This window comes from Struthio camelus, chromosome 3 (genome assembly GCF_040807025.1).
Source record: "Struthio camelus isolate bStrCam1 chromosome 3, bStrCam1.hap1, whole genome shotgun sequence".
Taxonomy (NCBI): domain Eukaryota; kingdom Metazoa; phylum Chordata; class Aves; order Struthioniformes; family Struthionidae; genus Struthio; species Struthio camelus.
Window position 1 is genome coordinate 14,012,894 of NC_090944.1, and position 15,042 is coordinate 14,027,935.

General features: G+C 38.9%; 1 protein-coding gene across 2 annotated transcripts in view; it reads right to left on the bottom strand.

The window, feature by feature from the left end:
* Positions 1-15,042, bottom strand: part of CLIC5 (chloride intracellular channel 5) — a 95,203-nt gene that overhangs the window by 69,582 nt on the left and 10,579 nt on the right. The window contains exon 3 of one of the 2 annotated variants that reach the window (XM_009667970.2): positions 12,998-14,420. In XM_009667970.2, coding sequence (XP_009666265.2) covers positions 12,998-13,666 — 669 coding nt within the window. In that variant the 5' untranslated portion in view covers positions 13,667-14,420. Of the gene's footprint in view, positions 1-12,997; positions 14,458-15,042 lie in introns of those variants that run through there. The other variant, XM_068936991.1, reaches the window with a different exon arrangement.

Genomic DNA, 15,042 nt, shown 5'->3' on the forward strand with positions numbered 1-15,042 from the left:
AAAGCATCACTGAACTCAGGTGAGTGGTGTTCCTTATGTGAATGAGAAAAAAAGTGGTGGCAATTCTTAAAGAAGAGCTTAGCTGTAGGTAAACCTTAGTGTGAAATTGACCCCTGAGCAGAGTCTGAATAGCTATGGGGTCTCATTTAAGTCTGTCAGAATTGGGAATACTGGGTATTCTAACTGGAATGTAAGCTTTTTTCTCTCAAATGGAAGATTTTCCAATTTTTTTCTCATTTTTTTTTCCTAAATCATAAGATTTCTACAGTGCATATATCAGGTATTGCTTTAATAACGAAGGTGTGGGCCCTCGGTCACTGGTTGCGATACTTGAAAGGAACTTCATAGATCACTGAAATGTCAACGCTCACTGCCATTTTTCAGTCTCACTGTTCTAACCTTAATTGATTATCGACAATTATTGATATAACTCTGGGCAGAAGAGGTGAGAGACCTACATCAGTTCATCAAATGCTAATGAGATATTGGGGCCTTTACTCAACATTAGCAATTTCCATCCATTCCTGGCCAAGCGCTAAGTAGTAGTTGATGTCAGAGTAACTGATAAATATAAACTGATAAATTGATATATATAAGGGTATTTCATGACGTTAATAGAAAGCCTAAATCCCACTGCAGAGGATGGCATCAATAAGAGACTCTCAGATCATATCTTGGCTACAAGTTACACAGAAAATTGTAACGAACTTTCAGAGAGGAAAGGCTAAGAGCTTTGTGTTCGGTAAAGATTGACGACTCTCAGTTCTATATCTAGTGTAGGTGGAAGCCATTGTGTGGGGGCTCCTACCACAGCTGCTAATGCTGGCTCTCTTGACTACAAAAGGAAGACTTTATTCTACAAAATAGCTGAAACAACATCCTTCACAATTACTCCATTTGCTATGAAAGATCTCTCAATTAAGACATAAATAAAAAAGTAATTGAATATTCTTATGAAACGGAAAATGACTTGGTAGTTATAACTGACCTTCCCAAATAATTAAGTGTATCAGATCAAAACTGAATGTAGGTTAGCAAGGTCATCTGTCAGTCTTGCCGAACATTATAAACCTATTATAAACCATACAAAAATTAACACAGTGGAACTAAATTGGAAGGGAATTCACCCCTGCAAATTCCATCGTGCGGAGCTTTATAAAATCAAAGAGGAGGACTTGAAATATTAATACATAAGGAAATAGTTCATTATTGATAGGGCTGACACTGCTACCAATTTTTAAGACTTGCTAGCGCTTTCCCTGATTGCACCCTGCTTTCAATTCCTTCTAACTTTTTCGAGACTTTTAAAGGGGAGTTCTTCAACACGTGTCTGCCTTCTTCATTTATCCAAAGTGTTTCAGATGTCCAAAGATTTACCTTGCAATGCACTGAAGTCACTGTTCCCCAAAAGGGTTTACAGTTTAAACAGAGAAGAGAGGCAGAGCTTAAAAGGGAACAGAAACGCAAGGAAGGGATCTGGTTTGTCCACAATCAACAGCAAAGCTACGAACGGAGTCCTGAACTCCTCAATGCCAGTTTAGCACACAATGCAAAACAGTACAGCCCATGTCAAATAAAAAGACGCTTGTTTTTACAAATGCTTATAATTCCACAGTCACAAAGTACACTCCTCATACAGATGATTATGTGACTATACATACAAGTACAACATTCTTGTATATGAAAAACACGGATGTTCTGCAGGCACAGTTCCAAAGACATACCAGTGGCCCACCTGTCAGTCTGTGCTTGGAAAATCTAGTCTTCGATGTGTTTTTTTTAATTATAACTTGGTTACTTCCCCCATGAGTCATACAGTCCAGTGTGTTTTTTTATTTGATGAGTTAATTGTTAAGTGGAATTAAGAAGCAGAATGTTCCTGGTAACATATTTGCAGAGGCTTGAAGAACATCATATCCTCCCTTGCTAACGTTCGAGAAGGGAATGCACGGGCAGCTGTGCCGCTCTGTATCCTTTTATACGGTTACTATTTTTAGCTGCTATCAGCTGTGGTGCCCAGGGCCAATCAGCTCCCAATGCCTGAAGGAAACTCTGCTCTGGTCCAAACTTCATTCTCTGCAATCTCACAGGGAGGAGCTAAATGACCATGAATTTGCTGCTTCCAACTTTTGTTGTTAGTTACACGGTCTCTTTAACACAAGGCAAAGCACTAGCATGCTAAAGTAAATGATCAGTTAGGACCATGACAAAGATACTGAGTCAAAAGATAAGCAAGCTACCTGCATTTGGTGAAAATAATAAACATCAGGGTGCCTCATAAAGTCCAATAAAGTATGCTATCCCGCAGTAGCATATATATGAAAAAAAAAATCTGTGCACTTTTTACAAAGGTATTCTTTGTTATTGACTATGTAACAATACACTGGGTAACCAGTAACTATGTACTGTTGATTATTTACAAATTCATGTGGTCACCAAAGAAAGAGAAGAAAGGCTGGTGCCTTTTAAAAATAGGCCACATGGTGTATTACAAATTTTTGATACTAGACCTTTGTCCAGTATATTTGTCTATCTTTTCACAGAAATATGACCTTGCAGAAATCTTAGACTTGAAATTGATGCTGGAGTTAAACTGCTTAAACACAGACATTTAGGGCCATTTTAGATGCCCTAGGGTATCAGTGCAATACTCTTACTAATTTCAGTGTGGCTTACCTTTTCATCCTGCGTATGAAGGATGAAATTTCCATGAATGGAAATTCCATTCCATGAATTTCCATGATTTCTCTACATGATAACATTTTAAATTAGTAACCCTCTCTATCTGCATAAAGTGAAGGATGGCATTTTATTTTCCTTGGAACTTCCTCTTACTTAAACACCGAGTCCTCTCAAAAAGGTTCATCAGCTTTAAAAAAAGTTGTCCTGATTTCTATTCTACGTGTTCCCAAAACAGCAAAGCATTTAAGTAGAGCATAATTTCACTAATTTAAAATCATTGTGAGGAATGTGAATGGAAGCTGTTACATGCTGAAAAGTTAAGCGTCTACTTAACTTTTTGTGCTCAAAGACTACAACGTTCAGCATACTGCAGCACTGAGATCTTACATAACTCTTTATTTTTAAACAACTGAAATATGAGTACAATCTTCATTCTTAAGGGTCCTTCTTGACGGCCTATGAGAAAACCTATGATAAGTACAAGAAAGGTTAGCTTCCTTGCCTGAATCACAGCGTGATACAAACAAAAGCTAAAAAAGGCCTCTTAGGTCAACAAGGCTACACAATGAAATTCAAAATTCCTGAACTATTTTCTCCAATATTTTATCTAGACAGGTTCTTTCTAATTCTAATTCTTTCTAGGAAGAGTTTTTAATGATACCAAGAAAAAAAGAAACTTTGAAAGATTATTTTATTTCTTTTGGTATTTTTACTTAAGAAGAACTTGCCAGTATTATTTAGACCCTTCACTGCCTCCTGATAGGCCATTTCTGTCTAATACAGACTCTCTCACAATGCAAGGCCACCTAAGTATCAGTGTTACAGATGAGAATGCACATATAATAGAGCAAATAAAACCGATCCATTCTGTAGAGCGAGTATACAAAATTCCTCTGCTGGCCAGAGTTTTGAATCAAATACATTTTAAGATAATCCAAAAAAAGGTACAAATACATTCGGGCAGAGGTCAGAAGAGATACATATATATGTATTCAGATGCAAAACTTCTACACCTATTTGCTTCTCCACCATTTCTCAAGCTGTGAGGATACAGTGTTGAGTTTCTATGTACGGATGCTAAGAATACCCAAACAAAGAGCAGTAGTTAATTCAGGGGAACAACTCACATCTAAATTTAAATTAAGGATACAGAGAGAAGCCCTTCAAACCTGATGAACGTAACCTCATGGACCGGTACCTGCAAGAACTGTGAATATTTTTAACACCAATGGGACAATGGGAATTATAACCCGTTGGTGTTCTGCAGGCAGAGGAGAGTAACTTACCATAGTGTTAGAAAAAAATAATTGCTGTTGAAAGGAAAACAAGTGCCAGGGTAAGTGAAAAACTATGAAATGTACCAAGAAATTAATGAAACCTTTTCTGACTGACTGCAACACGTGTTTACATCAGGACATTTCACCCCAATTACAATGATGTGTTAATTTAAATAATTACAAGTACCTTAAAAGGAAAGGTATAAGAATCTTTTTTGCTTCATATTTAGTCTAATTATAAAAATAGAAGCAACCAGAAATAGGATGCAGCTGCAGAAAAAAAGCATCTTTGTAGAAGGAAGATACCTACAGAGGGGGATTACTATGACGACTGGCAGGATTTGTTGGTTTAGGTCAAAAACATCTGAGGATGCCTAAGTTTAAACTGACAATAAAAGTGCTAAAAGAAATAAGGAAAGCTAATGGACTATGTCGGCAGAAGAACAAGGGTGTATTAATTGCACATGAATAAATGTAATTTGGAAATTAGAGTAAGGAGTCAAAGCATGAGAGCAATGACATTCTGAAACACCCTTCCAAAGTGAGTAATAATGGCCAATTAGTTTCTAGACAGACCTTGATCAGCTTCCTAATTATGTATTATATGATGAGGCTGCCTGTGATAGCAAAGGACTTGATTTCATGTCCCAGGAGGTCACTTCCAGTCCTAGGAAATTTTCTTCAGATTATCAGGAACCAAAAAAATGAACATTGTGTTATTGGTGAGCATGCAAAGATTTTTCATTTTCTATGCCTCATGTTTTATACCCTTATAAGCAGGGAAATAACCTGTTTTTCATTCAGAAGATGCATTCTTGAATTTTACTTGATTAACACTTGGAGAGTGCTTTGAGGTGACTGCATGGAAGCTGCAACAGACGTTCAGTTAACCTGCAAATCAGAATCCTGCTTTCAAACACTCATTGCCTGAATTGAAATCAGACCTGCACATACCAATTTACTTCTCATCTATCCCTAATTGTATCATTACACCTTACCATCTTGACAAAGGTCACAGATGTCCAGCAACATTATCAGAGATGCACCAACACTAAAAAGTCAAACATAACTGTATTGCTGAAGTGATATGAAAAGGATCACTCAGAGGTCTAAATATAAAAAGCATACCTGCAGATAACAAATCAACAACTCATTTGGGAACCTCCTCCGGCCTCCCCCCTCCGCAGGTGCAGTTTCATACAGGTTCAAAATGCTTGCCACTAAGCAGCTGCAAGTATTTTTAAAAATTGAAAGTAACATAGAAAAATGTATAGGTATTCCTTTTCAACCATTAAAAAGTGTATAAAAGGACATGGAAAATATTTCTAAATACACCAGTAAACACAGTTATAGAACAGTGGAAACTCTCCTTCCAATAGAAGGTCTTATGACCCAAAGAAACGAAATAAATTTTATTTTCACAATTAAGATCTTAAGCTCTTTTTGAATTGGGACCTAGGTATTCAATTCCACTAAATTCATCTGGCTTTAATCTTCTTCTGTGGTGTCTAAAATAAAAAGTAATTATAAAACAAATATAGTTAAAAGAAACATCAAAGGGGGCTGTTGTTTAAAAAAAAAAAAAAAAAGATAAAGGTTGCCTGAAGTTAAAAAAAAAAAAAAAGTGCTGGCTTCCATTCTTGGAAAAGGCTAAGATGTACAAGATAATTAAGTCAGACTGTCCAATGAACAGCGTAACTACCCAACAGTACAATGTTTGTTCACTGTTGTACTTCAGCTGTTGCTGAATGTACACACTGAAAGCTGAATAACCTGCAGAAAAAGTCAGTCTGGAGTTACAAGAATTCACTTCTAGTCTAATTTAGTAATCTAGGCTTTGTTTCTAAAACATGGAAGGAGACTGATATTTCTACAGACCATCCTTGGAATAGGTGTTTAAAATAGGTGGGTTGAATCATATCCTGGAGGTATTAGTATCCCTTTCTCTCCCTCCCCTGCTTTCTGTTCCCGTTCCCCTTCCCTCCCCTCTCCTCCCCTTCCCTCCCTTTCCCTCTCTCCCCCCTCCCTTTCTCTCTCTCCCTCCATCTCTCCATCTCCCTCTCCCCATCTCTCCCTCCCCCCATTTCCCTCTCTCTCTCTGCCTCCCTCCCTCTCTCCCCCTCCCTTTCCCTCCCTCCCTCCCTCCCTCCATTTCCATTTCCATTTCCATTTCCCCTCCCTGACAGGTGAGATGCAGCTCACTTTACTGGTAGGATTCAGCTTATTTACTTTAAATTGTCTTCAGGTGAGCCTCCAGTGAAAGTTGAGGGTTCAATTCAGTTGCCTAAACCTAGAGATCTAGCATGATTTGAGAGGCCTGAGATAACTGAAAAATCCATAATCTGTAAACAGAGGTGAGAAAGGATCTATGGGAAGCCCAGGGCCTCTTGCAGAAGCAGCTGGAGGCCAGGAGGGAAACCTTAAGACATCTACAATGGCACTGGATAGGGACTGAATTAGGTCCCTATTCACTGCAACTAATGGAGTCTACAGAACAACTAAGCTCATCCTATAGCTGATGCCTACACTTGGTCACTCGACTCAACATCCAATTGCACTGACTATTTTAATTATTTTTTTGGTGCAATAGGAGCCTGAATACCCAGGAGAGATGCAGCTCATAGCTTATAGATATCTTAAGTCAGGTGGGCCAAATCACAAAAGAGCAGAGAGGAAAAGCAGGCTTCTCCAACATCTTTACTCCTGCAGAATTCCAAAATAATTTATGTATATTGTTACCAGTTGTTCTGCAGGGACGATCTACTACTTTGCGTTTGTAAAAATATCAGTTTCAGTAGAGCTGCCCTTTACGTCCTTCTGAAATAAACAATCAAAACTAATATAAATCTCTCTATATTGGACAGAAACCATTAACAGCTGTCAGTATTGCTACACAGATAAGTTGTCAGTGACAGGATAAGCAAGGAAGTAATCAATCCACAAATCCAATTATTTTTCTCCTCTAAAACCCAATGAAAGGAACTGACATATTTCAAGAGAAAAGAACAAAAACAGCTGGGATAAAAACGCTATTTTCAAAACATCAAAGAGAGTGTCAAAAAAGGAAAAAATAAGAAAAAGAAATAAATAAATCCCATTTTAGTTTTCTTTTGGTATGACCTACATATTTGCATTGTATTGGCTATCACTGCAATCACTGTGGAGTAACAATTTCCTAGACAATACAGCTCTGTATTTTTAAGCTGTTGCTATGTTACTGTGCTATACCAAGCCATAGTCACTGCTGGAGCCAAAAGCTGACGGTGCCATAGGAGTGTCAGCTGCACATTGATTCATGCACTTTTCCAAAGGCAGAAAAAGTGCATGAACAAGGCACTTATTCAGCAGAGGTCAGAAGCAACACCTTTTACCCTTTGTATCCAACAGATGAAGCAAACTGCTAAGCCCTGCTGCTGAAGCCCACGTTCTGGTCATGACTGATAGTCTGGGAACTGTGAACTGGATGTTATCTATGGAACTGCCATTTGCTAATCTTTTCACGCACACACACAAAAACTCAGATAAGCGTAAATCAAGCTATGAAGAGCTCTACAACCCAGTTTTCCTCCTCAGACATAAGGGTTACATAGCTACTAAGTTTACATGTTAAGACCTAAAAGTTTACCAGTCTCTTATTCGTGATAGGGTCTCTGAGGGAGCAAAAAAAGTCATATTACGGTTGCATAGTACAGTGCAGGTATATTACAGATGGAAGTCTATTTTCGGGGTTAGTGTCTTGGTGACAGTACCCTTTACACTACTGGATTGCCACCAGTGAAACTCTCTGTATTCAAAAGTACGCCATTTGCAATGAGAGGTGGTCAGCATCAGACCATATCACTAAGAGAAACCCAATGCTCTTGAAGTCAACAGCAGATGCAAACTGTGTAACAACAGTAGTACATTACAGCTGCTTGCAATACTAGGCAAATACTAATTTCAGAGAATGGTCTAGATCATTACACACACGTTGGACACATTCACTGAGAAAATACCAGGACTAAAAGATGAACATTGTAATCCTAAAAAAGCATTCAAGGATGAACAAATATGCCAAAATATAACAGATAAAATGTTACAACTAAAGAGTTGGGCAGATGATGAATAAAAGAGGCATTTGCTGTAATAATTTTTACTGGCACTGATAAATATGCCGCCTGTATTTGAGTATTAGAGTTTAAGAAACATATAGATAAACTGGAGAGAGCTGGAAGAGGTAAATCTCCCCTCCCCAAACCACTCAAAATCTAGAAGTCATGACTTTAAGTTGAAAAAACGCTGAAGGAACTGAATTTGTTCAGTCTAGGAAAGCAAAGACTGAGGGAGATCTGGGAAGAGGGAAATCTGATATCTATCTTCTAATACACACAGAATCTATCTATTAAAAAGAAAAACAGCATAAATAGTACATGTGCACCCCAGGGTCAATACTAGGCTCAATATTAATATCTTCATTAATGATATGGATGATGGGATAGACTGCACCCTCAGTAAGTTTGTAGAAGACAAAACTGGGAGGAGTGATTGATAGATCAGAGGGCTGTGCTGCCATTCAAACGGACCTCGACAGTCTGGAGAGATGGGCAGAGGGGAAGCTCATGAAGTTCAACAAAGGCAAATGCAGAGTCCTGTACCTGTGGACAGCACCCCGTGCACCAGGACAGGCTGGGGGGCTGGCCTGCTGGAGAGCAGCTCTGCCGAGAAGGACCTGGGGGTCCTGGTGGACACTAAGTTGACCCTGAGCCAGCAGTGTGCCCTTATGGCAAAGAAGGCGAACAGCATCCTGGGCTGCATTTGAAGCAGCATTGCCAGCAGCTCAAGGGAGGTGATCCTTCCCCTCTGTTCAGCCCTGGTGAGACCCATGGGGAGTGCTGGGTTCAGCTCTGGGGTCCCCTGTACAGGAGAGATGTGGAAATATCAAAGTGAGTCCAGCAAAGGGCCTTGATGATGATCAAGGAACTGGAGCATCTCTCATAGAAGGAGAGGCTGAGAAAGCTGGGATTCTTTAGCCTGGAGTAAAGAAGGCTCGGGGGATCATATGAGTGTGTATAAACACTGGATGGGGGAAGTTGAGAAGACAGAGGTCGACTCTTCTCAGTGGTATTCAGTGAAAGGGCAAGAGGCAATAGGCACAAACTGAGATACAGGAAATTCCATTTAAGCATAAGAAAAAGCTTTTATATGATGAGAGTGGTCAGGAACTGCAACAGCCTGCCCAGAGAGGCTGTGGAGTCTCCATCTTTGGAGATATTCAGAACCCCACTGGATATGGCCACGAGAAACCCGTTGTAGTTGACTCTGCTCTGAGCAGGGAGGTTGTATAGGATGATCTCTAGAGGTCCCTCCCAACTTCAATAATTCTGTGATTCTAAGACCACAGTGCAGTGATACAGCATGCACATTCATGATGCTAAACTACTCTATTAAATTTGCACTGTTTGCATAAACCAAAATGTTTATTGCTAGAGGTAATTAACATCTTTCTTTTGGGGAGCTGTGTTCCTGTGGTAGAAACATATATGAAGAAGATATAATCTGTAGCTTATCTCAGCTTTATCAGTAAAACAGAAAGGCAACCATTTCCTTAAAAGAAAAATGGAAGGGAAATTATTTAATTAACAGGAAAATAATAAAATTTTCAAAGAAATTCAGCTTACAGAACAAACAGATTACTAAACAAGAAAATGCAACATACAAGTGAAAAAGCTGGACATCTGAGCAAGAGCTGCAACTAGGTCAAGCTGCCCTATGCACTAAGTAACATAGACTGTATATGGGTCATATTTTTGTTCATGTTTCAAAGGCTTTTGTTTGAAGAAATTACAATGTAAATGGGCATTAAGGTGGCTGTGACAAGTCTGGACTGGTTGGATTCACACAAGTCTTTCCATGTTGGTGCTTGCTGTATTCTGCTATTAAAGGTACAGTGAATTCTTTGTTAAATAGAGAGTCAAAATTCTTTACTTTAGGTACCTCCAGAAATAGTCAGTGATGATGACATAGCTACAGAGTACTGAGATTCAGTGAAAGATGAGTTGGTGATTTAAACATTTTCCTGCTGCCTAATAACAAAGAATGGACTGCATAAAAGATCATCCAGTTTGAGTGAAACTGTGGTCCCAAGGCAATAGCACTTACAAATATTATGGCATTAGAGTTAAATTTCCGTTCCAGGCCATGCATTGCAACTAGGCAACTACACTGCAAGTTAGCTGCCATTCTAACTTTCTCCTTCTCTCTGGCTTTCAATTAGCTGCCATCTCTATCAAACATTGACATTTCCAGCCACTCACAGAGACTTATTAGTACTAAAAACAAAGGAAGGAGTAAGCAGTGGCAGAGTTGTCAACACTACTGTTGTCCACAGCAAAAGGTCCTGCTGTCATTGTTGATGTCTGCAAAAGAGAGCAAATCCAGGAGAGGATGGCCACAATTGCAAAACACTCCCACAAGAAACCTGACACAGATGAAGCAATACTTCACTACCCCAGAGGAACGAGTATGGGCTCCACAGCCAGAAGAAAAGGTAGGCATGGGAATGAAGAACAGGCAAGGAGAGCCAAAGTGAAGACAAAACCCAAAGAGGGGAAAGGAATGCAGTCACTGTAAAGGAAGCAGAGGATAGCCAGAGGGAACAGACTATTCTGGGAAAATAAGTTTCAGGACCACGCAGATTTGGCTAGCTAGAAAGGAGGTAGGCAGAGTCAGCCAAAAGGGCAAAAAGTCCAAATTGTGGAAGGCTCTAGAGAGGCAGCAGAGTCCAGCTATGAGAGATGAGCCACATGGAGAATAAAGCCCTGAACAGAAGACAAGAAACAAGTCAGGGCTCGGAACAGAATGCATATAAGTTTGATTTGTATCTTCAACATTTTTGACACGGGACTTGCTCTATAATCTATCCATACAGAGCAACACTGGCCTCAGGTGGACAGGAGATCATAAGAGAATGAGACTGTCTATTAATTGTGGCCATTGTCACCACTGAAAGGCTAGGTTCCTACATGCAAAGAAGTGACAGCCATAACCTTCTACTTCATAATTCCTGTTACATATTATTCTAATAGCTGCTGTTTTATAGGCTGACTTTTGCTCTCTAGATAATTAAAGATAGCAAATCTGGTTCTGCACTCCATGGCATTAATGCTTTATTACTTTGATACTAGAAAGCATGAAAGAAAAACAAGCATCTAAAAATGAAAGCCCAGAAACTTGCCAAATAATAAAACAGCCAAAAAGAGTTCAATTCAGTCATCCACACAGATGACTAGCGGCATGTTAGGAAGTTCTAGCCTAGCTTCCTGGCCTCCAGCCCCTGCTGGAGAAGATCAGGGTATGGATCTCCTGAAAGCCTCATGTCTCATCCCCCAGCCAGGTAGGGACATCTTGGATCTCAAAGGATGTATTGGCTCTCAACTGCAAATAGGACTAAGCAGTTATTTTTAAGTAATTGAACAGAGTCCAAAGTCTGTGTTCCTCTCTATACTAGCTGATAAGCTCCTCTTTCAGACAGTCAGCTGCTTCTGCACAACAAAAGCAAGGAAAAGAATTCCCTCAACCCTTCTAGAGGCAAACTCTTTTCAAGCTGCCCTTCTTCCCACTTTCCAGAAATGTAAATTAACCACATCTCTGGCTGAATGGAAGCATCTGCATGCATTTTTCTTTTTCTCATGCATGGAAAGAGAGGACACAATTCTCTTGAAACAAAAGGAAGGTGAAAGAAAGAGGAATAAATATGATTTATTAGAATCAGGAATGATTTTAAAGCCAAAATACAACATTCAAGTAACTAACACCAGAAGTTGCTAACAAACAAAATATATACAATTACAGCAGCTTCTAAAACACGTAGACAGGACTAAAAGCAGAGGTATGAATTAGTACCAACATCATAGATCTTACTTTTCCCATATAATTAACATATTTTTGTCAATTACCTGGACTTCCAAGGCATACAGGATTTATAACAGAAACTAAATGAAGTTAGAAGAGTCCACCAAGCCATCTGACCTAGCTCATACAAGATAATCAGCATCTCACACCAATGCAAAGTTGTTAGCGTGCTGTTGCTCAAATAAACTTAATCAAATACAGACTTTGAGGAAAACGCTTCTCACTATATGTGATAAGAAAATCTCTTATTCTGCTTTCAAAACATCTATGGAATTGAGGAACAGATTCTGATAATCTTATTTGTGTTGAGAAGTGCCAGGTTGCACAACACTTCTACTGAAATTAGAGTACTCAGGGTGTAAGGTCCTATTCAAGGGAGCCAAGAACGTGACAATTTTTATTTTATGTAGTTAAAAAGGAGGAGCTGTTAAGTCTGTCTTACACCTTAATAAATATTAAGAATGGCTGAATAAAAGAGCTTTTATGAAGGGAAGTATAATGTTTATTCAACAACACAGGTGTTTTATAGTTTAAGAACTTAACTGATACTTCATGAAGTTAGAAAAAGTGTGAAACAGTCCTTCAGGAATTTATACCTAACTTGAAATTAATTTGGTTATAATCTATCACAGAAATACATTAATCTAAATATTGAAAGAAATAAAAGAAAGAACTCTTTCAAGGATGAACATATAAGGAGATTTCATTGCCATTATTTAAACTATATGTTTTGTTTTCTTCGCAATATTAGTAACTATTACATTTGATCTACTAGCTGCCAGATAGAAAGTGAAACAGAGATACCTGAACTACCTTTAATTAAACCAGTTCAGGTAGCAGAAGTAGTCTAGCTGTAGCAGCAAGGCGATTTTACAAAATAAATGAGTTGCAGTGCCAATTAGAATACTTTCAGTATACTTCTAGTTGAGTTAAAGAAATCCCAGGCATCTCCACACTACACGGTCTTCTCTCTCTGTGCCTTAAGGCATGCAAGAGATAAGTGACTGGCTTAGTCTACCGCAGCACGCAGGCAGCAGGGTTGGGAACAAAGCTCCACAGCAGGTAGCTGTATTTCACCAATCTGGACAACTCATGGATTGAGGTGAGGCTTATATCTACTGTATTCATAGAAGCACACAAGCTCTTACCTTTACAAACATGTGTATATCATAGACCTCCTGAAAGTTGTCCGTTTCTCCTAAGTTATTGTTAAGGGGGAACTCGATGGAAGTTGGAGAGCTGGAAGAAGTGCTCCGGCTCTGACACAGCTGGAAACCGGTAGGAGAAAGCACGCTATTCTCAAACATCACGCCCTCTACATATTTATCTTCCTGACTTGGGCTCACCAGATCCATGTCCTCCTGGCATTGGTGGTCTTCTTCAGCACCATGGTGAGATGAAGAAGAATCATCCTCCTTATCGACCCCGTACTGAGAGGTCACATGGACACCTGTAGGAGAAAGCATGCCATTCTCAAACATCATGCCCTCTACATGTTTATCTTCCTGACTTGGGCTCATCAGATCCATCTCCTCCTGGTACTGGCAGTCTTCTTCAGCACCACGGTGAGATAACGAAGAACCATCCTCCCCATCGAGCCCATGCTGAGAGGTCACAGAATTACTGCAGCTGTCTTCTGGGCTCTCTTGAACAAAGTCCATGCTCTCTGGTATGGTAGTCGTGGAAGAAGGAGATGCCAGATCTTCATGGACATGTTCATAAAGATGATTCCCTTTACCCTCCTCAAACTCCGGAATCTCATAAATATTGGTGTTGTTAACATTTTGATAAACATTTGTAAAGTCTTTATTTTCCATGATTGCTGGCTGGTAAGTTTTGCCTGCCTTCTGATACCTTAAAAGACTACAATTAAAGTGAGTTGTTGACAGGTAAACACTCTTGAGAAGGGAGCAGAGTTTGTGGTATGCTTTTTCAATGCACTGCTACACATGACAGATCTCCAACAATCATTTACAGAGAGCTTCAAATCAACAACTATACTTCCGCTGAAGTAAGAGATAAGGTTGCCTCACTTTTAACCCCTTTCTTGATCAGACTTCTGGAAACTGTATCTTAGGATCTGTAATCACTTTTTGTTCTTCCAGATATATCCTGGCCAAGCACAGTGAAAAATGGCTGAAGCACCTATCAATACTAGAAAGGTACAATAAAAAATATTCTTTCACAGGAAGTTAAAAGCAGTTGTGCCGGAAATTTTGAGTACATTTTGTATAAAGAGGTGAAAATGTAGAATTCATCATATTCATCATTACAACACACAAAAGCCTAACTTCAAGGAAAAGGAAGGCAAAACTGCATCAACAAGACAAACAGCCTGCAATGTTTCAGTGGTTCCTTACAAAATAATGAATGGTCATTTATAAAAAATACAAATAAAAAAATTTATAAGTGGTATATCCACGAGAAGAAGGTATCAAACTTGCAGTCTTTCCTGTATTGCAACTGGTTCATTTCATGACCTTGAATCACTCACTTCACCCTTAATGCCTTCATCCTTCCATCTGTAAAGTATGCCAAAACTGTAAAAAGTCTTGTGAGATGCCTTGGAATCTAGGAAAAAATAGCACTGAATAAGTGTTTACATATACTTGCAATGTAATGTATCCACTACTTATACTCAAGTATAGGTTATCTATCTGTATATTATAAGAGGTATACCCAAGTTTCCAAAGGTGGGCTGATTCCACTTTAGAAATCTAAGGGTTAGCCATCTTGTTTATATAATACCTTTTCACTAAGGAATAGAGAGAGAGATAGGAATCTGCAAAGAATCTGAAGTAGACAAATACCACAAGATTTGGGATAAGATAAACTGCCGTCTAAAAAGACAAATACACACTCCAGAACCACTGAAATCAAAGGAGCCGAAACTCATAAAAGATCTAGATCTGAATTTAGCAAAATATGAGAACTTCAAATCTTACTGACTAAAGACTTTTTATCTATAGGCTTTCTACCCCTGGTTTATGCAATTATACTGAAATTCTTAGATTTTAACTAGGCCTAAGCTCTCATTTTTGAGCCAAAAGGACTTTTTTTTTTCCTCCTGACCCATCATGTTGAGATGAGGACTCATTTAATATGCTTATAATTTCCAGGACTAACTCCGTAAAAAAGGACTTCAAGGATATATAGCTGAGGCCTAATTTCAAGTATTATTACCCACATAATC